The 26,664-nt window shown below is 43.4% G+C and overlaps 1 protein-coding gene across 1 annotated transcript in view; it reads left to right on the top strand.

Annotated features, from left to right (window-relative positions):
* Positions 1–26,664, top strand: part of SZT2 (SZT2 subunit of KICSTOR complex) — a 95,031-nt gene that overhangs the window by 42,491 nt on the left and 25,876 nt on the right. Inside the window, 24 exon segments of the mRNA XM_032217362.1 lie at positions 894–1,160; positions 1,297–1,486; positions 2,624–2,701; positions 2,894–3,032; positions 4,003–4,105; positions 5,159–5,282; positions 6,277–6,429; positions 6,850–6,952; positions 7,121–7,235; positions 8,844–8,955; positions 9,735–9,853; positions 10,016–10,180; positions 10,956–11,052; positions 19,379–19,552; positions 20,490–20,672; positions 21,147–21,307; positions 21,932–22,098; positions 22,640–22,737; positions 23,102–23,234; positions 23,392–23,519; positions 23,617–23,726; positions 23,816–23,998; positions 24,445–24,715; positions 25,038–25,117. Of these exon segments, the coding sequence (XP_032073253.1) occupies positions 894–1,160; positions 1,297–1,486; positions 2,624–2,701; positions 2,894–3,032; positions 4,003–4,105; positions 5,159–5,282; positions 6,277–6,429; positions 6,850–6,952; positions 7,121–7,235; positions 8,844–8,955; positions 9,735–9,853; positions 10,016–10,180; positions 10,956–11,052; positions 19,379–19,552; positions 20,490–20,672; positions 21,147–21,307; positions 21,932–22,098; positions 22,640–22,737; positions 23,102–23,234; positions 23,392–23,519; positions 23,617–23,726; positions 23,816–23,998; positions 24,445–24,715; positions 25,038–25,117 (3,453 nt within the window).

Raw genomic sequence — 26,664 nt, 5'->3', positions numbered from 1 at the left:
AAAGCAGCGTATCCACTGAAAAGCTGCACATGAATATTTAAGCTCCCTGCTGCCTTACTCCAGAGAAGTGAGGAGTGACTGTCAGTTTCTCCTGGGATATATGAGTCTGGCAGGTTGACTCTTGTCTGGAGAAGATAATCCTGCAAGTAGCATATAGTTTAAAATCAGCTCTTTTAATTATACCAACAAGCCAATGCAAGCCCTGAACCAACAATCTAGTACTCTTATTGCCCCGTATATGATAACGAATGGCAATTACCAAGAGCTAATCTTCTGAATTAGTTGCAGTTTTTGAATTGTCTTCAGGAACAGCCTCATATGGAATACATTATTGTAGGATAAACAAGTAATACTGAAAACACAAGCGACTTTTATTAAGGTCCTTTACTTTATGATTATCACTGTCATACCAAGCAGCTGAATGAAAATCTCCATCTGCCATAAGTTCAGAGGGGACAATTGTACCCTGCTCTCTCAAGGATAGTGGTTCTCTATCAAGAGACAACACTGCAGTTGTAACAGTTCCTCAATGCACTGTACAAATCCTGTTTTGCCAAGGTTTTGTTAGCTGCCCAGAGTCACTTTAGTGAATATGGACACAACTAGAAAAGATCTGGAACTTACCACAAACACTTTCAAAATTGCCCGCACCACTTTCTTCCATAATGAGCCCTAGAAAACTGCCTGGATCCCTGGAACTGACTCCTCACTTCCCTCAATATATTCCCAGACATTTTGCTATTTGTGCCATAACCTCAGTAGTCACAGGGTACCAGCATTTTGACAAAACTGGCTTCCCAACCATCCACATAACTATGCCCTTCCTTCACTTGGCTTAGGCCTACAAAGTAGATTCCCTTTCGGCTCTCTCTTCTTTGTTTGGATACTTCTAGGAGTTCCAGAAAATGCCCTTGCCTGGTTACGTCCTCAATCCTGAGGGGACTGATTTCTACTATGCATCCGTCAGTCGCCTACATGCCTCAGTAAGTGGACCCAGCCCTTCTGTTACACTTGAGAGCACTATGACAGGAGGCAGGTGTGACAGCAGCTCCCTACCCTGTTCTACTCCCCCTGATGAAGCTCAAAGTCTCTGGGCATGGTCAACAAATGAAAACAAGACTGGAGAATGTCTGGGCATAAGTAACCAAGTACCTGTTGAGGTAAGTGTTAACCATGATTGAAACAGATGAGAGATGTAATGGTCATTGATATGGGATTGATAAGGGTGACTGTTGAGGAAACGTCCTGGATTATCTTATCAGTAGAACTTCGCTCTGCATCTTTTCTATGATGCAGGTGTCAGACCAATTAACATCGGTGGATCAGCAGACCAGTATTTTGGAACAGGGTTGTCCAGGTGAGGAAACTACTTTGATGCCGGTGCAACCTCAGGCTTCCTTTTCAGACAAGTGGAGCATTGAGCAATCTCTGTTAGCTACACCATCTGTACCAAATCTAACAGAATCTGTGATCCCCAGCAAGGAAGGTGAGAAACAAGTCACAATTATGAAATATAAAATGACTTCCTGAGCTTTTTATTTCAAAATGAAATGTAGTCTTTTGAAATAGGCATGGTACTGAACTCTTGCAGCTTTTTGTGCTGCTCTTTTACTTATTTCATTTATTTCTACCTACCTTTATTATTTTTACAAATAATAATATTTTTACTTATCCAACACACCTTCCTCCTATTTTCTTCACAACAACCGCCCTGTGAGGTGGGTTGGGCTGAGAGAAGGTGACCAGCCCAAAGTCACCCAGTTGACTTTCATGGCTAAGGCAGGACTTGAACTCATAGTCTCCTGCTTTCTAGCCTGGTGCCTTAACCACTAGGCCAGATTGGCTCTTTTTGGTCTGCTTGCTTCAATAGAACTAATTATAATCAATGTTATTTTGGGGTTACTTTGATTTTAAAATATAGTAAATCTTTATCGGTTGGCTTTATTCTCGATGTACTGCTTTGTGAATGACAATAAACATTACAGATCTGGAAGGCTTTTTACTTGTTTGAACTGTTTTTAAATTTTATACACTGAAATTCAGTTTTCAAGTCAAATCTACTTTTGTGTGTGTGAGAGGGAGGATCTAGCATCTTTATGTCTTGCATTCATTTGCTGTTGCATTTCTGCATTTCTCCCTAGTATTTTATATTGCTTACTGGAACTCTTTGAACAAAAATGTAGCATTTCACACTGATAAAAGCTCCATGTTCAGGTCATCATCTTTTCCTTAGCTCTGTTACACCAAACGTTGTGATCCTCAGTAGGTGTCTGTTAAAATGCTTTTGATTTTTCTTTATAATCAAAATCATTTTAGTACCATTGAGCTCATGAGACTGCAGTTCTAGAAAGCTACTGCATATCTTGCATTTCAATTTTGGTATGAAGTGACTCTGGCTTACTTTCTGAAATCACACAATCTGTGCAGCAGTCAGGATTTTAAAAAAAAACTTTGTGTACTTTTAGTATGCTGCCTTGTATCCTTTTCTTTTCAGGCTCAGTTCTGATGCTTGAGATGTCAGTTAGTCAATTTTGATGCTTAAGCCAAAGTTTCTCCTCAGAGACCTGAGGAATCTTTCACCTTGGGAGAAGTCTCCTAAGGGCATCTGACACTTTCTTTACAGGTTGTTATAGGAAGCAACAGCTTAGTCAAGTGCAAAGTTTGGTGTCAAGCCAGGGAAGCATGGATTCTGATCTTCTTGGTGAGTAGATGGGTTGCATGTTTGGGAAAAGTCAGTTTTGGAGAACTGGGGAAATATCCATCTAGGATTTCCTGACATCACCATTGATGTGAACTATGATAGAACCATTGGACTCCCCAGGAATCTTCTGATATTTTTAGGATGAATTGACTGAATCTTTCACAGATAGCAGGATACATTTTCATTTCCCAGGATATGATGGAGGTAGCAGTGATTCTGACGGCGAGGAGGCAGTGATGAGTGACCTAGAATCCAGGTGCCCTCTGATACCCGACTTCTGGCTAATCATCAAGATCCACCAGGATCGGGTTGAAGTTTATTCCCATACGCGGTAAAATCCTGATTCTCCTGGCTCCCTAAGCAGAGATGAGAAAGTGATTCCTCTGAATGATTTTTCTGACATGGACTTGGATGATCTATGAATGTGCAATTTGGGAGCTCAAATTGGGAAAGAGAAGAGGAGATACAGCTCTTATTGGCTGTGAATTTCATACCCAACATCAATTATAATATAAGCAGTGTGCTGCTTTCCTCTCATCCTTCTTTTACATTTAACATATTCATTCAGTGATGTAATGCAAGAAAGTGATGTGTGAGGGTGTTGCCCAAACTTTGTGTGTGTATTGCCCAATCTGTACCAACTATATAATAAATTGGATAGACTGCAATTCCTATAATTCTACTGGGTTGGAAAATTAAGTAGTATACTTAATTGGCCTACTGCCAATTACCTCCACTCGACCAATTAGATCCCACAGATTAGGCCTCCTCCGAGTTCCATCAGCCAGTCAATGTCGACTGGCAACCACGCGGAGGAGAGCCTTCTCTGTGGCAGCTCCGACCCTATGGAACGAACTCCCCATGGAGATTCGTACCCTCACCACCCTCCAGACCTTCCGCATAGCCCTTAAAACCTGGCTGTCCCGACAGGCCTGGGGCTAAAGACCTCACCGTACCCGAATAGTATGAATGTTGTGTTTTTTAATGAAGTACTGTCCTATATGTAACTTGGTTTGTCCCCCCCTCCTTCTGAATTGTGAGCCGCCCTGAGTCCCCCCAGGGAAAAGGGCGGCATACAAATATTAATAAATACCAAATACCAAATACTTTAGTGGAGTTCTGCTGACTGGGGAATTCTAGGAGTTGAAGTTCAGAACTTCTGAAAGCTCTGAAAGTTGAGAAACACTAGTCTAGCGCATTTAGAGGACACCAAAGTGGAAGATAAGAGCACTTTATGCTTGGAAATGGAAGTTTCCTCATGAGTCAAATTCTGAGGCTTCTCTTTTTACTCTCTTTAACAGCTACAATGCAGTAAAAGCAACACAGGATGAAGAAGGGGAATGCATACAACTTCACCGGACAATAATAAAGAAGGTTGGAGAGATTTGCCGTGTTGTTAATCAGGTAAGTAGGGCACATTCAAGCTATAAAGCCTTCTCCTTAAATGATAACAAGCTATCCCATAGTTTCCTGGAGGAATAGTGCTTTCTTGTGAGTAAGAAAGTACAACTACAAGCTTCTATAAAAAAATGTCCCACAAATCAGTTAGAAACTAACCAAATGGAGAAATTGTAGGCCAACCACCTTAATGCTTTTTCTCAGGTAGAGGAAAGGGAATTCAGCATAGATAGATTCTGCAAGAACAAATCCCATTGGGGGAATGATCCTATTGACACTGTGTACTTAGATTGTACATCTGTTGTACATACTCCTGGATTGATGGGGGACTGCTCATAGTCACTTATGCCCTTGTGATCTCAAGATTGGACTGTTCCAATGCAATTTATATGGAGCTGAAGACACTTCACCTAGTGCAGAATGTACTGGCATGGACAGTTACTGACACGAGTTACTTAGTGCATGTGACAATACTGGTCCATGAGTGCATTGGCTTCCTGTGGGCCTCCAGGTGTCATTCGAGATGTTAGTTGTCACTTTAAGTCTCTTTGTGACTTTTGATCAGGTTATTTATGGGTCCAGTCCTCTCCAATGGACTCTACCTGAATATAGGTTTGGCCTGAGCCCGGGGCCCTGAGCATGTAGAGTCGATCTTTTGGCTATGTGGTACTTAGTTGGATGATGCCCAGCTACTATGCATTTTATTTTTATTTTTTATTTCACGTGTTTTATGTATTTTATGGTAAATAGAGTCGTGTATAAAATGGGCAGCTTTATAAATCAAATAAATAAATATAGAACAGATGGAGAGGTTAAAAAAATACATTGCAGAAGAAGACAGTGCAAACTACTTTTATATTCTTACTAAGGAAGCTACATGGATGTGTCTGTAGAGTCACCAAAAATTGAATTCAACTTAAAGAAAACTTTACAATTTTTTTTTTAACAAACTCCTACTTCTTTGAGCAGTTTTTAACAAACAACACCAGGGGGAGCCAGACACTGTTCCTGATGTGAGGAAACAATTAAATTAATGCTTCCTGCCCTCTTCTCTTAAAGCGGTTGCTGCTACAAGATCTGCATGATAGCCACATTTGTAATTCTCTGTTGGTCGCTGAGAGTGAGGAGGATATCTGGAAAAGTGAAACACCTTATATCTATCGGCAGCGCACTGGGCATGATGGTAGGAGCTTAAAGATGATTCTTGCTTAATGACTCGCCTGTTTAGCAACCATTCAGAGTTATAACAGTGCTGAAAAAGAAGCTTTTATGAGGAGTCTTCCTTCTTAACAACCCTTGCAGCAGTCACCTGATTGAGATTCTGGCCCTTTGAAACCAACAGACATTTATGATCATCACAGTATCTCAGTGTCACATTTGCCATTTGCACCGTTTACAGCTGGCTTCCAACAAGCTGACTCAATAAAGAAGCCACATTGGAAGTTGTGATCATGTGACAGCTGATTCAATTATTGCAGGTGATTAGTTTAACAACCACAGCGGAAGTGAGGTTGTAACTCTGTTCTGGCTACATGATATCTTGCATTTGAGCTTAGTGACAGATTTGGTGGTCCCCATTATGATTATTAAGCTAGATTAGCAATAGCAATAGCACTTAGACATATACCGCTTCACATATGTGCTTTACAGCCCTCTCTAAGCGGTTTAGAGAGTCAGCATATGGCCCCCATCAGTTTGGGTCCTCATTTTACCCTCCTCGGAAGGATGGAAGGATGAGTCAACCTCAAGCCAGTGAGATTCAATCTTCCAAACTGCTGGCAGCTAGTGATCAGCAGAAGTAGTCTGTGGTACTGCACTCTAACCACTGTGCCACCACGGCTCGTATTACCTATATTCTACCAGTGTTCTAGTTAATTACATCAACAGACTTCTCATCAATAACCGAAGAGCATAAGTCCCCACCCCCTCTTTTATTCTGTAAGATTTATGGCAGTATCTTGAGTTGAAAATCTCCTTGCTTGTTTCCATTTACCCATTACTGGTTATATATTTCCATACTTTTGTACAAAGCTAACAGTATCTATTGTATGTTTGAGTTTCGATTGGGTTGGGCGTATGTATAGAAAAATATTTGTGCTTGATTTTTGGGCTATCTGTTGAAAAGTGGGGGAGAGCAAATGTGTGGAATAATCTCTCCCCCCCCCCTCCCTGTTCAGATTATCCTGGAGAGGAAAGCTACCAGCCCCGTGACTATCTTGCAGCCACTATGCAGTTCATACCTGGACATTTTGCCTGTGATGCAGTCTGGAGTACCACCATCCATGTGCATTCAAGGCTCAAGATGGGTCCCAATATGGGTGTGGCACGTGGTAGGTATTTGAAAGAAAGATGAGGTTGTACTTCCACAGTAATTAAAAGAGATGTGTTAAAGTATTACTTTTTAAGAAATAACTTCTGTTTTAAAAACTATATCTGCTAAATATCGTAGATGTAGTTGGCATGTATTTGAAACATTCTCTAGGGAAGATTTTTGTCCAAATATTCTCTGACACTAATACCTTAATCAGAACTATTCTAGAATTTGATATTTTTTCACATATTGCTTAATGCCTAGTAATAATATCAAATTAAGACAGTTTTCAAATATTTAGACACATCCAGGAGATTGGTAATTATGCAGTTAGATTTAATGAGTGGGCTGAAAGACTGGTGTGTTGGCTTCTGAAAATTGGGCATTAAACTAAATCTGTCTCTTCATAAACTTGCGCTTCTCGCTCTCTCTCCTGCAGCCATCCAAGCCCTGCGCTCTGTACTCAATGCCTTCTCAGTTGTGAATAGGAAAAATATGTTTGTTTACCAGGAACGTGCAACCAAGTCTGTTTTTTATTTACGGTAAGTTCAGTACGTCCTTGGACATGCCTACCACATTGTTCTCAAAGTTCAGAGGAGCCTGCTTGAACCATAGCGTATTACTGACTTGGGTGCTGCCTGGCTTTTGCCTCTCAGAATGTTTTTCGTTCATTACAACACACTTTTTTCCCTTTTGTCATTCTAACACAGGCTCTCCGAAACAACTTCTGGTGGAAAGGCTGGAGAAAATGAAATCCAGAGTCTTGTGTGCCGTTCACTGGCACTTTCACGCAGCCAGGAGCCCATTTACACCGAAGACTTGAGTGTAAGTATCTGTTACATTATCATGGAACCTGGGTGTCCTTGGTGCTAAGAGAGAGAACAGGTAGTCCTTGATTTATGATGGTACCATGTTTCCCCAAAAACAAGACAGAGTCTTATTTCCTTTTGACCCTCGAAATAAGCGCCTGGCCTTATTTTCGGGGAGGTCTTATTATTTTTGAGGCGCAGGAGGCAGCGAGTGGGGTCATCTCATGGCTGCTGCTGTCTTGCAATATTTTCGGGGAGGGCTTATTTTTGAGAAAGGGCTTACTTTAGCGCATGCATTCAAAAGCCCGATTAGGCTTGTTATCTGGAGAGGTCTTATTTTCAGGGAAACAGGGTAATTGGGACCCGAATCTCTCTCTCTAAGAAATACCGTTGTAATTTGCAATCCTCTTGCTTAGTGACAATAATCCCTATAGTTAGGTAAGCTCCCCATTGGGAGAGCGAGTGCGTTCAGAGAAGCGTTGTGAGAGTTGTGTTGGAGAACACACAAATCAGCATACAGAGACATTGCAGTTTAAATAGGCTTTTACTTTCATGGAAATAGAGGTATCAGAGTCCATCAAACAGTCCAAGTCATACACGGATAAGTCAGTCATCAATGTCTTTCAGTTAAGGGATAATCCAAATAACATAGTCCATTATCATACAAACAGTCCGGTACACAAAGTTTGGTAACAGTTGCAAAACTTACAATAGCTCACGGCACTTCCAGCTTCCAAAAACACTCAGATCAGATCAGCCCAGCATCTTACAAACAGAGAGCTAACAGTCATTCTGGCTCTCTCTTATGGCCGATTGAGGAAAACAACAGTCACATTTTACAGTATGATTTAAAGAAACAGGTATAGCATTGTTACACGATTTATATATTGCCTATCCAACCGTTAGATTATATTCCTAACAACTATTGTTGTTGTTATCCAAATATAAAGACTGCATGGTCGTTAGGCAAGGCAACTTCCCATAGCCAAAGTCAGTAGCAATCCTGCTGGCAGGTAGATGACTGCTACCAGATGGGGGAGAGCACAAGGTGGGGTGGGAAGGTTGTACCAGGGGAATGGCACAAGGGTGCAGGGGAAGGTCAGTAAGGGTGCAAGGGTGTGTGCAAGAGGCATCTTACAGGTCAGGGAGGTTGCACAAGGTGTGAGGAGTTATGTGAAAAACACGGGTGGGCGAACAGGGATGTAAGGGATTGCACAAGAGGCACCACCGTGGAAGTTGGTGAGAGTGTGCAAAACAACACCATGCAGGTTTGGGAGGGTGTGTGAGGGTGTGCAAGTGGCCAGCACAGTACAACCACAGAATGGCTATAGAAGGGTGCACAGGTGGGAGAGACCTGTGACTTTCCCTGCCAGCTTTCCAACTGACTTTCTGGGAAAGCTGGCAGAGAAGTTCACAAATGGCAATCTCTTGAAAGCGGTGCCCTTGGCATCTAGTTGTACCTCTGAGGACTGGTTATAACCACCATTCATTGAACGCCATCTTAACTTGGAATAGTTGGTGGCCAAATAGTTGTAGGTCAACGACTGCCTCTATATTGAAGGTTTACAGTGGGAGCTTTGCTCTGTTCCCACACAGGCACTGTAATGTTGCTTTTCTTTGATAGGGCTCTCACTCATCCTTGGGAACAGCCTCTTGCCGCAGTGTGGATTCAGCTCGTCCTGTGAGCCAAATTGATAGACACATCCAACTAGTGGTTCATGGAGTGGCACCAGCAGGTAGGCTGGGCACACACTTCTAATCTGGTAATGGATAAGGTGGAGCGAAGGAGATGCCTGTGGAGATGCTGCTGTTGCGACAGAATAAAAGACACAAATATAGAAGTTATATTCTTTTATATTTCTCCTTATTTATTTCACTTTTTGTGTATATATCTATTGTAGCTTCTTTGTTCCAACGTTTCCTCTAGCCGTCCTATAAAGGCACTTTTGGGATCATGTCACAAGACACAGTCATATATGCAACTATTTGGTCTGGAATTACAATTAATATAGCAACAGCAGGTGAAAAAGCAGAGGAATGGCAGGGCAGATCTCAAAAAAACAGTATCCTAAATAGATTAATAGATGGGTAGTATAGAAGCTCAGTGGCTAAGATGCCAAACTTGTTGATCAGAAAGGTCGGCAGTTTAGGGGTTCAAATCCCTAGCGCCATGTAACGGAGTGAGTTCCTGTTTCTTCTCCCAACTTCTGCCAACCTAGCAGTTCGAAAGCATATAAAAAATGCTAGTAGAAAAATAGGGACCACTTTGGTGGGAATGTAACAGCGTTCTGTGCACCTTCGGTGTTTAGTCATGCCGGCCACATGACCACGGAAACGTCTTTTGACAGCGCTGGCTCTTGGGCTTTGAAACGGAGATGAGCACCGCCCCCTAGAGTCAAGAACAACTAACACATATGTGCGAAGAGAACCTTTTCCTTTACCTTTCATCTATAGCAACCCAAGAGCTGTAGTGGAGTTCAAGTATCAGAAGCTCAGACTACTTCTCCTTTCATAGGACCTGAGATCACAGACGAGCTGGTAAAGGTTCTGCGGAGACGTCTAGATGAAGCCACCCTGGATATCATTACGGTTATGCTTGTACGGAACTGCAAACTCACTCCAGCTGATGTGGAGGTATTGGCTAAAGGAAGTACTGAACTTGCTTCCTGAGATTGTCCGACTGAAATAATTTCCCTCCCCTTAAAATAAGAGCTTTACTCCTTGACTAAAATCTCCCATCTTGTGGACTTTGTGGTCTCAAAAATGTCAAACTGTTGATACCTATTCCTTCTGCAGTTCATACAACCTCCTGGCAGCCTGCCCACTGAAGTACTGCAATTTACACTTCCTACTTCATGCCTGCCTTGGCTTCCAGCTGTAGCTTGCTACCTGCGACAGAATCTGCTGATCTTTCTGCACACGCCCAAATACACAGATAGCAATGTGGAAAACCACTTCAAGGTGAGCATTTGGTTACCTTGAACTGCATGCTCAGTTTTTGGAACTGAGTGGACCTTTTTAGGTTGCCAGGCAGGGGTGGGTTGCTGCCGGCATTGTTGCCTGTTTGGCACGTGTGTGCATTTGCACCTAAAAAGGTCTGCCTTGGAAAATAGTTTGACTCCCTCTTCTTTGTGGCAACCCCTGAGATATTGGAACATTGTCATGTGAAGTGTTTTAATACCACTTTATAATGCCTTGGTAAGGCTACACTTAGAAAACTGCATCCAGTTTTGATCGCCACAATGTAAAAGAGATGTGGAGAGAAGAGCAACAAAGAGGATTAGGGAATTGGAGGCTAAAACATATCAAGATACATGGAATTGGGTAGATTAATGAAAAGGACGAGTAGAAGTGACATGATAGCATGCTATCTCAGGGGCTGCCACGAAGAAGAGGGAGTCAATCTAGTCTCCAGAGCACCCGAGGGCAGGACAAAAAGTAATGGATGGAAACTAGTCAAGGAGAGAAGCAACCTAGAAGTAAGGAGAAATTTCCTGACAATTAGGACGATTAATCAGTGGAACAACTTGCCTCCAGAAGTTGTGAATGCTCCAACACTGGAAGTTTTTAAGAAGCGATTGAACAGCCATTTGCCTGAAATGGTACAGGCTTTCCTGCCTGAGCAGGGGGTTGGTCTAGAAGACCTCCAAAGGTCTTCTATTTCTATTTTGCTTTCTTTTGTAGGAGGCATTTATGAACACTAGCTTGAAGTAACCACTCTTTTCTTGCTTTTCAGCACTGCCTAAACCAGAATAGCAGCAGCAGCAGCAGCAGTCCTGAATTGGATCTCTATTTATATAATAAGCCAGGAGGTCAAGGCACTGGTGGCAAAGGTACTAAGCATCTGTGTTCTGTTACAACAGGAGAAAGAATAGAACAGAATAGAACTCTAACAATCAACTAGAGCACTTTTGGACAGTCTTAGATACATGAGAATAAAAGCTAGTTGGGCTACCAAAAAAATAGAAGATTCTGTGAAGAGCCATCTGTCTCTTGTTTGGTCCATATGAATCAAATTATGGAATTTCCATGCACCTATATACTGTATCTTGCCGCCTTTCCAAATCTGTTGTTCTCCAGATGTGTTACCCATTCTTTTAAACCAGCAGAGTCCGTAGCCATGTTGGTTATCTGGGTTATTGTCAGAATGGAAGTATAGCGTAACTGGAGGATTAGTAAAGGCAGCTCTAATGCTATGTCCCAAGTATGATGGAGAGGCACTACATTTTTAAAACCCCTCTTTGCCATTTGTAATTCAGTGTTGTTCAGTCCTCACTGCACATTTTCTGATCCATGGTGATTAAAATGAAATGACATGTAGGAGACGATACTATATTCGTAAATAGGGAGCCAGACTAGCTAGAGATTAAAATATTTCTGCTTGGAACAAGACATTTTGCATTTTGGCCCATTCATTTAGCTGGTAATGTTGATTGGTGTTGCCTATATGCAGAGAGAATAATGCATGTACTTCGACCTACTCTTACCTCCTTTTCCACCTGCACTGTGATTTGGTTGTGTGGGTAATGCATCACTTCAAAGTGTGTCTGACCATTCTTCTGTCGTGTAGGTTCCATGTTGGATCTTATGCAGCACCTGTTTCCACCTTCCCAGTTTCAAGGTAGCTTCCTGTAGATTCCAGTGGGCCACTGAATTTTTTTTTCCAGTGCTGCTTCCCATCCTCATTTTGATCCTATGCCTGCTGTGCTCTTGGCTTTTGCTCTGTTGTTTACTGTGTCACCATGTTTCCTCTTCAGTGTTGTCACCAAGAACTTTTTTTCCAGCTCTTACCCTTTCTTCTTGCTTCCAAGGAAAAGCTTTTTTCCCAAGTAAGGATTATTTGTCAAAGTTAAAGAATCCACAACAAAAATAGGAAATCATGGCATATTTGGTGGCTTCAGGTGGAGATGGAATTATTATTTTTCTTTTTGTATTTAAACCTTTCATCTTGAAACCAAAATGGAAGTAAAACAGGCACATTTCAGAAGATCTGTATGGAGCATTTACTGCTGTAGAGTGTATTTTGCAACACAGAGCAATAGACAATTTTCTTCTGTAACCCTGGAATTGTGAAGTGGGATTCCATGATACTCTAGAACAAAGGTATAAAACTATGCAGCTGATAGTAGGTTGACAGATAGCTGGAGTCTCCTGACCCTGCAATGCATTTAGAAACAGCCCTAACTGATTTGATACTCAAAATCTGTCAGGAGCTGCTTCATTTAATAATCAGGAAAGAAACCACTCAGCTCCATTTGTTTGAAATTAAGTGTACTTTTACTAATTACAAATGAATAGTAGCAAAGCTAAGCTGAGTCTGGTTAATTGGGCGCGAAAGCAATGAATATCATGTATAGGTCAATCCCCTCCCCTTGGCACCCCAGTCCATATCCAATTATAATTCACCCAACTGTCAGGTGGGAGATATCTTCAAAAAACATCATCAGGGTGGAATGCTGGACAGTTAACCTTGGCGGGAAACTCCCTTCTTCCTCATATGCAATGAGATGGTCAGGACAGCTTCTAGAATATTCTTCCAGCACATAATGATTCTCCTCCCAAATACCATGCCCCCCCCTCTCCGTTTCAATTGCAGCTGAAGCAGCAGCAAGGCAGAGGCTGACATCCGGCCCTCCTCCAGAAAAGGACGGTCAGACCTGCAGAAACGAAAAGAAGACAAACAAACAGACAGACAACAAGACACAGAAGAGAGATATGGGAAGGGAGAAAAAAAAACAAAAAGGAAAATTAGCAGACCATCCAAGAATCAGGGCTTGTCAGGATAGGCAGAGTAGAACTTGCGGAGCAGACGAGGAGATCGAACATGGGACTTGTCAACCCATTCAGTGTGAGATGGGGGAAAATGCTTCCAAGCCACCAGGTATTGGATACAGTTCCTCTGTTTACGAGAGTCCAAAATCTCACAGACGTCAAAATGCTGCTCACCCTCTATCAAAAGTGGGGCCGGTGGAGGTGGAAGAGAAGCCCTCAACGAAGAAGTAAGTTCAGGTTTCAGGAGATTAACATGAAAAACAGGATAAACTCGGTTGAGGTGCTTAGGTAACTGGTGACGGACGGAGACAGGGTTGATGATCTTGATAATTGGAAACGGGCCAACATATTTGGGGCCCAACGTCTTCAACTTCTGAGTCGTTTGAAGAAACTTAGTGGACAAATAAACCCGATCACCAACTTTATATTCATGGGGTTTAGCCCGTTTTCTATCAGCATGTTTCTTATGAGCGCAGTGCGCAGCATCCAAAGTCCGGAATGTCAAAGGCCATATTTCCCGAAGGCAATCACTCCACTCGGATAGTGAAGACACTTGCGGCTGCTTGCGAGGAATCTCTGGAATGGGCACAAAATCCTGGCCGTACACCACATGAAAAGGGGTAAAGCCAGTACTGCTGTGTACAGAATTATTGTAAGCCACTTCAGCATGAGGCAACAATTCCACCCAATCATCCTGTTGGTAGTTGATGAAACAACGTAGATGTTGTTCCAGCACAGAATTAGTCCTCTCGCAGGCCCCATTAGTTTGAGGGTGGTGGGAGGAGCTTAACCCCTGGGCGGAGCCAATCCGTTTCAGGAATTCTTTCCAGAATAGGGAGGTGAACTGAACACCCCTGTCTGAAATGATGCAGTCGGGTACCCCATGTAAGCGATATATATGTGAGATGAACATCTTAGCAAGAGATTTAGCGGAAGGGATCTTGGAGCAAGGAATGAAATGAACTTGCTTGGAGAATAAGTCAGTAACAACCCAGATTACAGTGTTTCCCTGACTTTCTGGAAGTTCAACAATGAAATCCATGGAGATCTCCTTCCACGGGGCCTCTGGGCGAGCTACCGCTTGGAGCAATCCCTGGGGCTTACCCGGAGGGCGCTTTGCTGCGGCACAAACAGGACAACTAGTTACATAAGCCTCAATGTCTTTTTTCAGTGAGGGCCACCAAAATTGCCTCTTAACGAGGTGCAGGGTCTTGACAAACCCAAAGTGTCCAGCCATGCGAGCGTCATGAGCCCGTTGGAGTACAGTGGTCCTAATGGACACAGGGACGTATAATTTTGCCCCAATCCAAGCCAACCCATCTTTTATAGTGCATTCATCCATGTGTTGCTGGAACCAGTCATCCTCAGTAAGGGCCTTTTTTAGGTCAGAGATAAAAGTCTTTTGTGACCTCTAATTTAGAAGTTGTTTGACTTCTAGTGACAACAGGAGCAGCCAGGCTTTTTGTAGGAATGACAGGTTGGACAACACTGAGCTTCGAACAGTTGTACTGTGGGAGTCTAGACAAAGCATCAGCCATAATTTTTTTTCCTCACGGAATGTATTTCAAAGTAAAATTGAATCTATTGAAATGCTGAGCCCAGCGCATCTGTTTGGAAGAAAGTTTTCTGGGGGTTCTCAACGCCTCCAAATTTTTATGGTCAGTCCACACCTCGAGAGGGTGTTTGGCGCCCTCTAGAAAATGGTGCCAGGTTGTTAAAGCCCAACGAACAGCAAAAGCCTCCTTCTCTCAAATAGCCCAATGTCTTTCCGTGTCGGTCAGTTTGCTAGAGGTCTAAGCGCAGGGTTGCAATTTACCTTGGCTATTTGCTTGAAGTAGTACCGCTCCCATTGCCACATCGCTGGCATCAGCCTGGACCACAAAACGCGTGTCCATGTTTGGGTGCTTCAGGACTGGTTCCTCTGCAAAGAGGCATTTCAATTTCTCGAAAGCAGCTTGACACTCCATAGCCCAGTCCAATGGTTTGCTAGGTTTGGGCTTAGCCCCTCCTTTCGATTTAAGGAGGTTAGTTATAGGGAGAGCTATCTTAGCGAACGAGGGAATAAACTGACGATAGAAGTTAGCAAATCCCAAAAATCTCTGTAATTGCTTATGTGTACGTGGGGCCTCCCATTCGGTGACAGCCTTGACCTTAGGAGGGTCCATTTCTCTCCCCTTGTGGGAGATTCGACAACCCAGGTAATCAACCTTTTTTTGATGAAATTCGCACTTGGACAATTTGGCATACAGTTCTGCCGCTCTGAGTTTTTTCAGAACCGTGCGAACAAGCTTCACATGTTCTTCATGTGTTTCCGTGTAAATAAGGATATCGTCCAAATAGACCATTACGCCTTTGTAAAGATGGTCATGTAAAACCTCATTAATCAGTGGCATGAAGACTGCTGGCCCCCCCTGGAGGCCAAATGGCATTACTTGAAACTGGAAGCAACCAAGGGGGCAGTTGAAAGCAGTTTTCCATTCATTTCCCTCTTTAATTCTGACCCGATAGTATGCTTCCCTTAGGTCCAATTTAGTGAAAATCCTCCCCTTCCCTAGTTGGGCCAGCATGTCCTTCATTAGTGGTAAAGGGTAGAGGTTCTGGGCAGATATGCAGTTCAGGTTTTTGAAATTAACACATAATCTGAAGGAGCCATCTTTCTTTTCTCTGAACAATACTGGTGCAGCTACCTTGGGCCTTGCTGGTTCAATGAAGCCCCTTTCCAAGTTTTAATCAATGATTTTCCTCATTTCCTCCATCTCTCTAGGGGTCATTGAATATATTTGGGGCTTTGGAAGCTTTATTCCAGGTAAAATATCAGTGGTGTAATCTATTGGTCTGTGGGGGGGGGTGGTAATTTATTAGAAGATTTCTCACTAAAAACATCTTTGAGGTCCCAATATTCCTTCGGAATTCTTTCCTCCCCCTCAAGTTTCTCCTGCCCCCTGGCCGCCAGTGTGGGGGCAGTATTATCAGAGTCTGGAGCTTCAATCTTCCCCTCAGGGGGTGTGGCCGTCCGAATCCATAACCACCCCTCTCTCCAGTTAGTGTGTGGGTTCCATCTACGGAGCCAGGGGAGTCCTAAAATAAGGGGCTGGTCCATTCCTGGCGCCACAATAAAAGTTATTATTTATTGGTGGGTTCCCATCCACATCTCGATGGGTTTAGTAGAAAAATGAGCAGGACCGCCCCCCGCAATAGAGCCATCTATTTGGCAAAAAGCAATAGGGATTTTTAAAGTTTTTAGTTTCAAGCCCATTTTCTCAACCATTTCAGGACTTATCATGCAACGTGAGCAACCAGAATCTAAAGGAGCCATAAGTTTTTCTTTTGCGCCAGAAGAGGGCACTCTAAGCTCAACTGGAATAAGCATGGGCCCAGAGCGGGAACTTACCCAGCGATCAGCATCTTCATAGTCACAATCGTCAGATGAGCTAAGACTTCCGTTTTCCCCCTCCTCTGGCTCAAAGTGTCGAGAAGTTTCTTCTCCACCCAAAGTGGTTTCCTTTCTCTTGCCGGGAGTTTTCTCAGGTTTCCTCTCCCTCCGGGGGGGGGGCAAAGTGGAGTGGGTCAGCTTGACTCGGCAATTCACAGCACGGTACCCCTCCTTCCCACAGCGGAAACAAGCGGAGAGCTTGGGCTTGCCTGTGAAACCTCCCCTACCCCCTTTTTCACCCTTTGGGAGGGTTTTTTTGGGGGGGGGGCAGAGGGGAGTCTTCAACTTCTCCCTCTTCCTTGCAACAAAGCCTGTTTAAATCAAGCTCAATATCTGCAGCATTCTCATACCAAGGTCCAAGCGGCGGGGAATGCGTCTGTTTACGCACTGCTGGTAAACATCTTTATTCAAGCCATCTGCAAATCGATCCAACAAGGCTTCTTCAGACCATCCCCTCATATAAGCCGACAACTCTTGGAATTCCTGCACATATTCAGGCACAGTTTTTTTTCCCTGTCTGAGGGTCGTAAATTTTAACCTAGCTCGATGCTCGGTGAGGGGGTCGTCAAACCTTCTCCTCATTGCTGCCATAAAGTCATCAAAATTCCTCAGGAGAGGGGAATTGCTATTATGTAATCCGACCATCCAGTCAGCCGCTTTCTTGTCTAGGGCCATTAACACTATTCTTACTTTAGATTCATCAGAGTCAAAATCAGGCCCATATATTTGCATATAATTCCAGACCTGAATAATAAACAGCCCCAGGCCGCTAGGCTCTCCATCATACTTTACGCTTAAGGGTGGGACCTTAGCCATCCGGCGTCGCCTGCCCCCCCCCTGCTCTCGGAATATCTCTAGCCGCAGGGGGAGAGGTCGGTGCTGGGTTTTCTTGCGTACATCCCCCTTCGGCCCCTCCAGTCTCCCTTAAGCTAAGCAACGGGTACCTTTTCTCTAGTTCCTCTGCTGGTTCCCTTTCCACAGCACTCTCTCGATCCCGGCGTTCGCTCCATGCCTCTTCGAGGAGTCCCATGGCTTGGGACATTTTGTAGTCTTCTTCCCTAGAGCCACGCCAATCAGCAGCTGGTTTTTTGGGTCTCCTTCTCGTGACTCCAGTTAGTAATTCCTCAGGATCCTCTTTCTGTCCCACTCCCCAAGTCCACCTGGGTCAAACAGCAGGTTCCTCCACTCTCAGATCGGCCAGCATTTCTGTTAAAGATGGTGCTGCTGTTGCACCCATTTCTTCTTCCTGGTCGCTTTCATGTAAAGACATTTTTCTTTTCCTTCTGTGAGGGCACCCCCCTCGGAAGTTGTTCGCTCCAGGTTGGGTGCGAGGTTAGACTCAGCTTATTGTCAGGAGCTGCTTCATTTAATAATCAGGAAAGAAACCACTCAACTCCATTTGTTTGAAATTAAGTGTACTTTTACTAATTACAAACGAATAGTAGCAAAGCTAAGCTGAGTCTGGTTAATTGGGCGCGAAAGCAATGAATATCATGTATAGGTCAATCCCCTCCCCTTGGCACCCCAGTCCATATCCAATTATAATTCACCCAACTGTCAGGTGGGAGATATCTTCAAAAAACATCATCAGGGTGGAATGCTGGACAGTTAACCTTGGCGCAATGAGATGGTCAGGATAGCTTCTAGAATATTCCTCCAGCACATAATGATTCCCCTCCCAAATACCATGCTCCCCCTCCCCGTTTCAATGGCAGCCGAAGCAGCAGCAAAGCAGAGGCTGACAAAATCATAATAAATGCTGAGCTTGGGCAAGACATTTTCCTGGTGACATGTCTGTTCAGGATCTTAAAACTGCTGGATCAGTGTAAATGGGACTGGAACACTTGTGTGCCTTCAATATTGTGCATCTTTTGGAGCAGGTTCCTTACATGTAGATTGTCAGATGGATTTCTAAGTACTTTTGGCAACTTTGAGCTTTATGGTTCTATACCTAACAGAGAATAGATGACACTACTAGCTCTTCCTTTATCTTTGTTCTCACACAGTTGTTGAGTCAATAACAGGATTATATTTCAGCCGTGCTGGGAGTCAGTATAAACTTAAAAGATCAGTTTGCTTCCATAAGAGGGCTTATTGCATGCCTGGAATAGGCTCTCTTTCTCTTTCCTAGGCATGGTTTAGGAGACATATCTTCACGCGGTCTATTTCTTCCATGCAAAGGCTATATCAGGCCAAGGTCATGCTAATAGGAGGTGCTGAGCATGTTATGATTACCTTTGACGATGGGGGTGCATGATTGAGATAGCATCTACAGTGTCTCTGCTATCATGCACCTTCTGCATGGAGGAAACTCACTACTTCTGTCTATAATTGATGTCATTTTAAAAACCTAGACTGCTAGTGTCTGCTGATGCTATCTGTAGAGTCTATCCTTACCTTTTTTACACACCCATCTTAGGAACTTTGGCATGCAGATATTAGTAAGAAATTTTGCTTGGCAAAGTGTGATTCATATAGAATTACCATTTGTCATTATCTTGTTTTTTTTCCCCCATGGGTACTAATTAATGTGGTGCATTACAGACCAGAAGATGGTTAGAAGAACTGAGTTAGCACCGCAAACCTTCATCCCCAGTTTTTAAGGGATCCTGACACAGTACAGGAAAGGAGCTGCTTGCTTGCTTGCTGCTGTTTGCTGGAATAAGTAAAAGTAATCTAGAGAGGGCTGATCTGTTGTCTGATGCTTTTGCTGGCTGAATTTTGCTAAGCCTGCAATGAATGCCACTGTTTTGTAGGTAAAAGCCCATTGCTAGTGGGAACAGGTCTCTTTGTTATCCACATGTATGTTGATTTCCTTGTCCACATTTGTTTCACTCTTTCTCTCTGCACATACTTTTTTTTAACCTTCCAAAGTAGCATCCCAAAAGGATGCTGAGTTTCTGTAGCAAGAACTAGGGTGAATGGGCTCAAGCAGGTCTTCTATTTCCCTGCAGGTGTCGCATGCATTGCCCTGTCCTTTGTGGATGACTGCGGAAATCTCATTTCGCTGGCTCGCTGGGTGAGGCCCTCCACTGTCCTGCTGAGCACTTCATTTCTTCCAGAGGCGGACTTTGAGAGCTTGACTACAGCCAACAAGCATGAGTGTGAACCTGGAAAGTCATTGTCAGGTAGATGCCAAAGTTTGTTGCATAAATTCAAATCCAGAAGCACACACAGATAACTGATGCAGCAGGATTCATTAACTTCTTTATATACATAAGAATAGATGAATAAATGTACAATACCAACAGGTGGTTCTTCCAAGTAAATACAAGGCAGGAGAGTTACTGGCAAACACAAGCAGTTAGTTTCATTTCAGCAGACAAGCCCAAAAAGACTGCTAGTTTACTTCTCAGAGCAGCAGACTGCTTAAGTTTCTGTTTCAATTCTTTGCACAGGCTTATATCTGTTTAAGCTCCCATTGGCTGACTTAGTTGGTATGCCTATTCATTGGTTGATCTTGTTCCCATGTCTCTCCCAGTCATGAATAGTCTAACAGTAGGAAGGCAAGATTTTTGTTTTCCAAAGGAGTTCGTAAGCAAAATAATGAGACCAGGTGCACAGTCCAAGTTCAGGGTTCATTTGGGAATTGCCGTAGTGTCAGCTTCTGCTTTGCTGTTGCTTCAGCTGCCATGAAACGGGGAGGGAGGGCATGGTATTTGGGTGGGGTTACTCGATGTGCTGGAGGAATGTTCTGGAGTTCTCTGGATGGTCAGACTACGCATGCGTGGGTGTTTCCCGCCTGGACTAACGGCACCGACATTCCATCTTCGTGATGCCTTTTGAAGTTATCTCACACCTGACACTTGAAGGACTTATGATTGGACTAGGCCTATGATGCCAGGGGGTGTGGAATGGGCTATTCTATATATCAACTGCTTTCGCGCCTAATTAATCAGACTTCGCTATGCAACCGCTCTTTAACCATTTTTAATTAGTAAAAGTACATTTGATTTTCCACGTATGGAGTCTCATGGTTTTTCTTTCCTAATTATTAAATGGAGAGGTGCTGACACGTAGCTTTTTCTAAGAGGCATTCTCTTGAAACAGACTTTTTCTTTACAGCTCTCTCTCCTCTAGTACGCTTTGACATCTGGGAGAAGGGAAACATCAGCTTGTTGCAACTGTCTGAAAGACTGCGCCATGCCCTGCGCCATGCCCTCTGTGATGCCCTCATGGAATTTCATGTGCTTCCCAATCCGTTGTGTGTTGAGACATCCACTGAGCTGGAGGATCCAGATAATGTTGGTAAGATCTTTCAGTTACTCTGTTGCTAAATTCTGCAAAATGATTGCAGTCAAGGGTTTCCTGGCTCTCATGACTGTTCTGAGGAGCAAAGGAAGTTGCCTTCATGAATTTAATTCTGTATTATCTAAGTGTTCTCGAGGCTTCGGATAGAAATGGCTTCTGCCATTTGTGAATTTCATTGACTATAGCAGCGCTTGAGCTTAGGAATAGTCACGTGCAAAGGCACACAGCTTACCATGGTGTTATAGTTCCACTGAAGATTTATGATTGCCTTTTGTCGAGTTCTTTTTCACTGGCTGCCACATAAAACAATAAGAGATTCATTAAAGCTAAAGCAGATTCTAAAAGACATAGAAAACCATGTGGGTTCAGACAGTTCTTCCTATGGAGAAGAGTTGTGACTCGAAAAAGAGGGAGTTTCTGGTTTGAGTAGTGTGGGATTTTCACTTGCTGTAATAGAGACTGTACTTTCAGGAGGCCTGCGCCGGACAATGTCTGAATCAAAAGGAGTGACTTACAATGCCAGAGGCAGAGCATGCCCTCCACCTCTGCCCTTCTCAGTGCCCACCACAAGTTTGGGTGAACCTGTCACACCTACAAGCAAGATAGGACGACGGAGCTTCTGGGATAAGCTGGTAATGACTATGGAAAATGGAGAGGGGAACTGTTTTGAGTGCAAAAGGGAAGGGTCAAAACTCACAAACAGAACCTAAATTGAAGAACTGTTACAGCAGAGTGCAAACCAAAAATGTCTTAAGATGGTCAATACTCTAGCCATAATGTTGTTATCCATTACATGCTTTATAATTCAATATTATAATTTTTCAGCCCCAGACTGTTAAGAGGTACTTTTCTGCCTAATGTCTCACAGTTTTAGGAAATACTTTGAGATTTACTCCATAAAGTAAGGGTGGGCAACTATGGCAACTCTGGACTTTAACTGCTCCATGCTAGCTCTGGAATTCTGGGAATTGAAGTCTAGAGGTCACAAATTTGACTTAGTTACCCACTTCTGCCATAAAGGAAATTTAGAAAAGGCCTCTGGCCTGATGGCATACTTGTATACCTGCTTCAAGTTAGACCCACAATATGTGTTGATTGCTATAATTGCAGAGTAATATGTTTATGTTATGTGTGGATTAGTAGAATGCTCTTCGGTTTTTGAAAAAGACCATATCAAAGCAGAATGTGGCAGTATCAAAGCTTGTCTAATTCAGAAGCTTAACAGATGTTTCCCTGTGCTCTGCCTTAATTGTCAGAGCAAACCAGAGATGGCAGACCAAGGAAGCCCGAAGACTACAGATGACATTGTGTTGGAGCGACCTGAAGAGAATCGCAGTCGCAGTCGCCGTCGCCATAAGACTGAAAGTGTGAAGCAGCACTCAAGCCAGGAACGTGCTGCTTCCGAGCAGGAACAGAGCCAAAGGCAAGCATGATAGCAATAGCGCAGAGACTTATATACTGCTTCACAGTGGTTTTACAGCCCTCTAAGCAGTTTACAGAGTCATATTTCCCCAACAATCTGGGTCCTCATTTTACCCACCTCAGAAGGATGGAAGGCTGAATCAACCTTGAGCCTGGTGAGATTTGAACTGCCAAATTGCAGGTAGCCAGCAGTCAGCAGAGGTAGTCTGCAACAGTGCAACAGTGTGTCCTGGAAGTAGCCTGCAGTTCTGCATTCTTACCACTGCGCCACCACAGCTCTTTTGATAGCTTCCATCCACATTATCTAAAATTGTGGGAAGGGTTCTTCCATGCCAAATCCTTCACTTTTTAATGTACTGGGGTGCATTAAATTCTCACATCCTCAAAAGGAGTCTAATATGATAATAAGACAACCAGGTGCTAGTAGGTACAGATAATAGTCTAAATTTTGAGCAATCGCAATGACGGTGAGCAAGAGATCTACTTCTCCACCACTCAATGATTTCTTGAACCACTTGGACTTTGATATTTTTTCTTCATAGACGTCGTACTTTCCAGCTAGAGGAAGGAGATGTTGGAATTTTGCACCCAGTTTTCAGTCAGACTTGCCAGTCCTGGATGGCTTTCATGAACCATTTGGGTATGTTTCTAATTTTGTGCCCTGATCATTTCTCTTTTTCCCTGGTTTCATCTTAGCTTAATGTGGGCAGATTCTGCTTTTCTTTCTGTGTTGATACAGTATTTTAAATCTGGATCTCCATACAAGGAAAAAAAAACCTCCCCAATAGGAACAAAACATAAATCTCAGATAATGTTCCTTTAGTGCAACTCTCCTTGTTGGGGAAAAAATAGCTTGCTGTAATGTGAAAGATTAAAAACTTAACACCCAGTATAAGGTAAAATAAAAAAATAAATCTTAGTGACGGCCACGAAGCCTCTTGGTTTTTTGAGAATTGTTCTGGGTGAATTTTGTTCAGATGTATGTTGGTTTCTTCTCTGTACAGGGTGTCCATCGGTGCAACAGTGTGTCCTGGAAAGTGTCTCCCGCTTCCTGCTGCCTTCTATCATGCTGCAAGTTGTGAATCTCGTCACTACTTTAGCAAGTGACACCACTGTCAAAGTGTTTGAAAAAGTCAGGTAAGTGCTGAGGCTCAACTGCCCAGATAATAGGGAGCTGCTTACGGTTTGGGGAAGCTCTTTTACGTAGATGGGAATAATGTATGTGGGAGAGGAAGCTGGAATTACCAGACGGATATTCGCATGCCAGCATGTAACATCTTACCCTTTGCTGCAGTGGTCCTCAAGGCATGTCCTTTGCGCCATATTCTCTGACCCCAGGCACCAGTGCCCGGCCGGCTGTTATTCGGCAATTTACTCTGCTCGGACGGAGCTTCCACCAGTGGCGCTGCAGCACAGAACAAGGTGAGTAGTGCACCGTAGGGAAATGGGAAAAAAATAACCTGATTCCCTTGCTGCCTTTGGGGTTCAGGACCTATATTTCACAATGCAATCTTTCTAGCTGTCAAAGGATTCCAGCGTTTCGAGAGTACTGAGCTTAGCTCTGTAGATAAGGCTTGTGATGTTGCTCCCCGACAAAGATTCCTCTTCATGGAAATCATGGACAAAAAGGTACGTATTCATGAGTGAAAGCTGGGATATAATAATTTGGTGGTCTGAAGTCTGGCCCAGCAATGCTGAAAATGAGTTTTTCTTTCCAGTTGGTGCTGTACACTTACAATTGGTCTGTGGACCTGGGCAGTGCCCTGAACAACTCCCTCACTCGCTTACTACAGTGGCAAAATGCCCGAGCCCACGTAGTACACTGCCTGCTTAGCCAGAAGCTTGGGTTGTTCCATCATTACTGTTATATGGACACCCCCTGGCATGAGGACAGCAAGCAGGTATTTACATTCTTTGCTTCTGTTTTCATGATGTTCTGCTGCCGCTAAACCAAGGGTGTCAAACTCGATTTCATTGAGGGCTGCATTTGATCTTGGGGGGCAGAGTAAGGTGTGGCCAACTTGATGTCACTTGTGTCAGGAGTGCCTGTGGCGACCTGAGTGCACTGCCAGCGAAAACAGGTTCCCAATTTCTGTTTTCGGCTGGGACAGTCTCCTGCAACCCTCTGGAAGCATGCAACTCTCCCGATCTCCGTTTGGCAGAGAGTTGCAAGAGGCCATCCCAGCAAAAACAGATTGGGAGCCCGTTTTCGCTGGCAGCGGCACCAGGGGCCGGTCCTTTACTATCTCCAGCTGATCCCACGGTCCGGATCTAAGCACCCCACGGGCCTTGCGTTTGAGTTTTTACACCCCTGCTCTAAACTAATCCTGCATCTTTCTTTGTCCAGGAGCAAAATCCCTTCCTAAACTCTACCCTGGAAATTGATGCCCTGATCCGGAGCCCTAGTGTTCCTCCAAGCAAGGAGCAAGGACGCCTCAGCAATTCTGCGCGCATCTTGCAGCCTTTGCACTTTCCTCCAGACATGGTGCCCTTTGACGAAGCTCTCCGAGATGTTTCAGTCATTCAGCCTATTGTTCATAACCCAGAACAGGGTGTTCATGACCCCGTAGCCCAGCATGGAGCTCAGTTCCTAGAGATCAAAAACACAGAGAGGAAAGGTAAGTGCAAAGTTAGGTGTAGAGGGGAGTGACAGCAGGATCTGGCATTATTAACAGTTCTGGGGCTATCCTGAGAATCCCTGTGTGAAAACTGGCCAAGGAATAATTCATCAAGGCAATAAAAAGTAAATCTATAGAATGCTATAGAGCCAAATTAATTCTCATTTTCAAAGATGTCAGATCTATAGTACAGGCTAATGTGTATGAATTCTTAAAAGCCTAAGTTTTCAGTTGGGAATGCTCTCTGGCAAAGAAGAACCTGATAGTCCAAGAACCTCAGAGCCTGCTCTCTTCAGCTCCTGCTCCTGTTCCTGTTTCACAGAGATGGAGAAACAGATGAAGATTGAGAACCTTTTTGTGACATGGCAACAGCGTTCTGCTCAATCCAACATGCCCATCAGTGTGAGTTTGGGGCTGGGATGTGGGGCTGGAACGTGATAAGCTATAAGAATGATGATGATAACCCCATTAAATGTTTTTCACTATAAGGAAACACTGTAAATTAAACCAGTGGAATCTTGAAATGTAGTCCTCTGAGGATCACTTACATTACTGCTGTTCTCATGTTGGTATAAATTCATTTGTATTCATTACCAGAGTTCATCATTTGTTTGGACATTACTAGCTGATAGACTATAAACTAGTTCACCCCTAGGAATGCTCTCCGCTCCTGCCTCTTATGCTGTTTCTAGGTGTGGGCATTGTGTGGAGCTTATGATTCTTGTGCTTCTCTTGTAAATTGTGTGATCGTAGACTAGAAAGAGTGCAGAGAAGAGCAACAAAGATGATTAGGGGACTGGAGGCTAAAACATTTGAAGAACGGTTGCAGAAACTGGGTATGTCTAGTTTAATGAAAAGAAGGACTAGGGGAGACATGATATCAGTGTTCCAATATCTCAGGGATTGCCACAAAGAAAAGGGAGTCAAACTATTCTTCAAAGCACCTGAGGGCAGAACAAGAAGCAATGGGTGGAAACTAATCAAGGAGAGAAGCAACTTAGGACTGAGGATAAATTTCCCAACAGTTAGAACAATTAATCAATGGAACAGCTTGCCTCCAGAAGTTGTGAATGCTCCAACACTGGAAGTCTTTAAGAAGATGTTAGATAATCATTTGTCTGAAATGGTGTAGGGTTTCCTGTCTAGGTAGAGGGTTGGACTAGAAGACCTCCAAGGTCCCTTCCAACTCTGTTATTCTATTCTGTAGTGGTTTTAAAAAGTACCAATATTTTTATGCAAATAATACTGTACAAATGTAGAAAGTGGGTCACTCACCCCTAAAAGGACGCTGGGATGAAGAACTTCTGAATAACCTTGCCAACAAAACTATAGGACTTGTCCAAGCAGTCACAAGAAGTCAACACTGACTGAAAGGCACAAAATGAAATATTAAGGACAGCCTGCTAGAAACTGTAGCATACCAGGAGGTCACGATCCCTCTGTCCAAGAGCCACAATAGACTTTAGTTACGTTTGCAATCTAGAAGCCAGCAAGAACAACTGTGTTCAGGAGAACAAATGAATTGGCTTTCAATTGCTCTGAATATATTTAAAAGCCAAAAGATTTACATGACCTAAGAAAAGCCAGAATAATATCCCCGCTTTAGGCTCCATTATTAAATTTTATAGGGCAAGAAATTAGTTTTTTCATTAAATATTGTCAGATTGTTTCTTGTTGGTTTCTTAGCACTCTTTCACTTTGCAGATGTTTAGTTACCTTACTCGTTAACACCATCAGCACATTAATATACAGTAGGGTTTGGTGGCTGTTTTTTTGTAGCTTATAGAACACCAAGAGCCCAACAATTCAATCCTGAGCTTACATATATTCGCCACTAGTGCAAGGAAAATTAATTCTCCAGCTGATGGCGCAGGAGGGTCCAGGAGTGGATTGTTCAATCCTTATTTGCCCAAGAGACTGTCAGAATTTAAGCCACGCCTCTAGCTTCC

Source organism: Thamnophis elegans, chromosome 5, assembly GCF_009769535.1.
Source record: "Thamnophis elegans isolate rThaEle1 chromosome 5, rThaEle1.pri, whole genome shotgun sequence".
Taxonomy (NCBI): Eukaryota; Metazoa; Chordata; class Lepidosauria; order Squamata; family Colubridae; genus Thamnophis; species Thamnophis elegans.
This window is presented reverse-complemented; position numbering and strand designations above follow the sequence as displayed.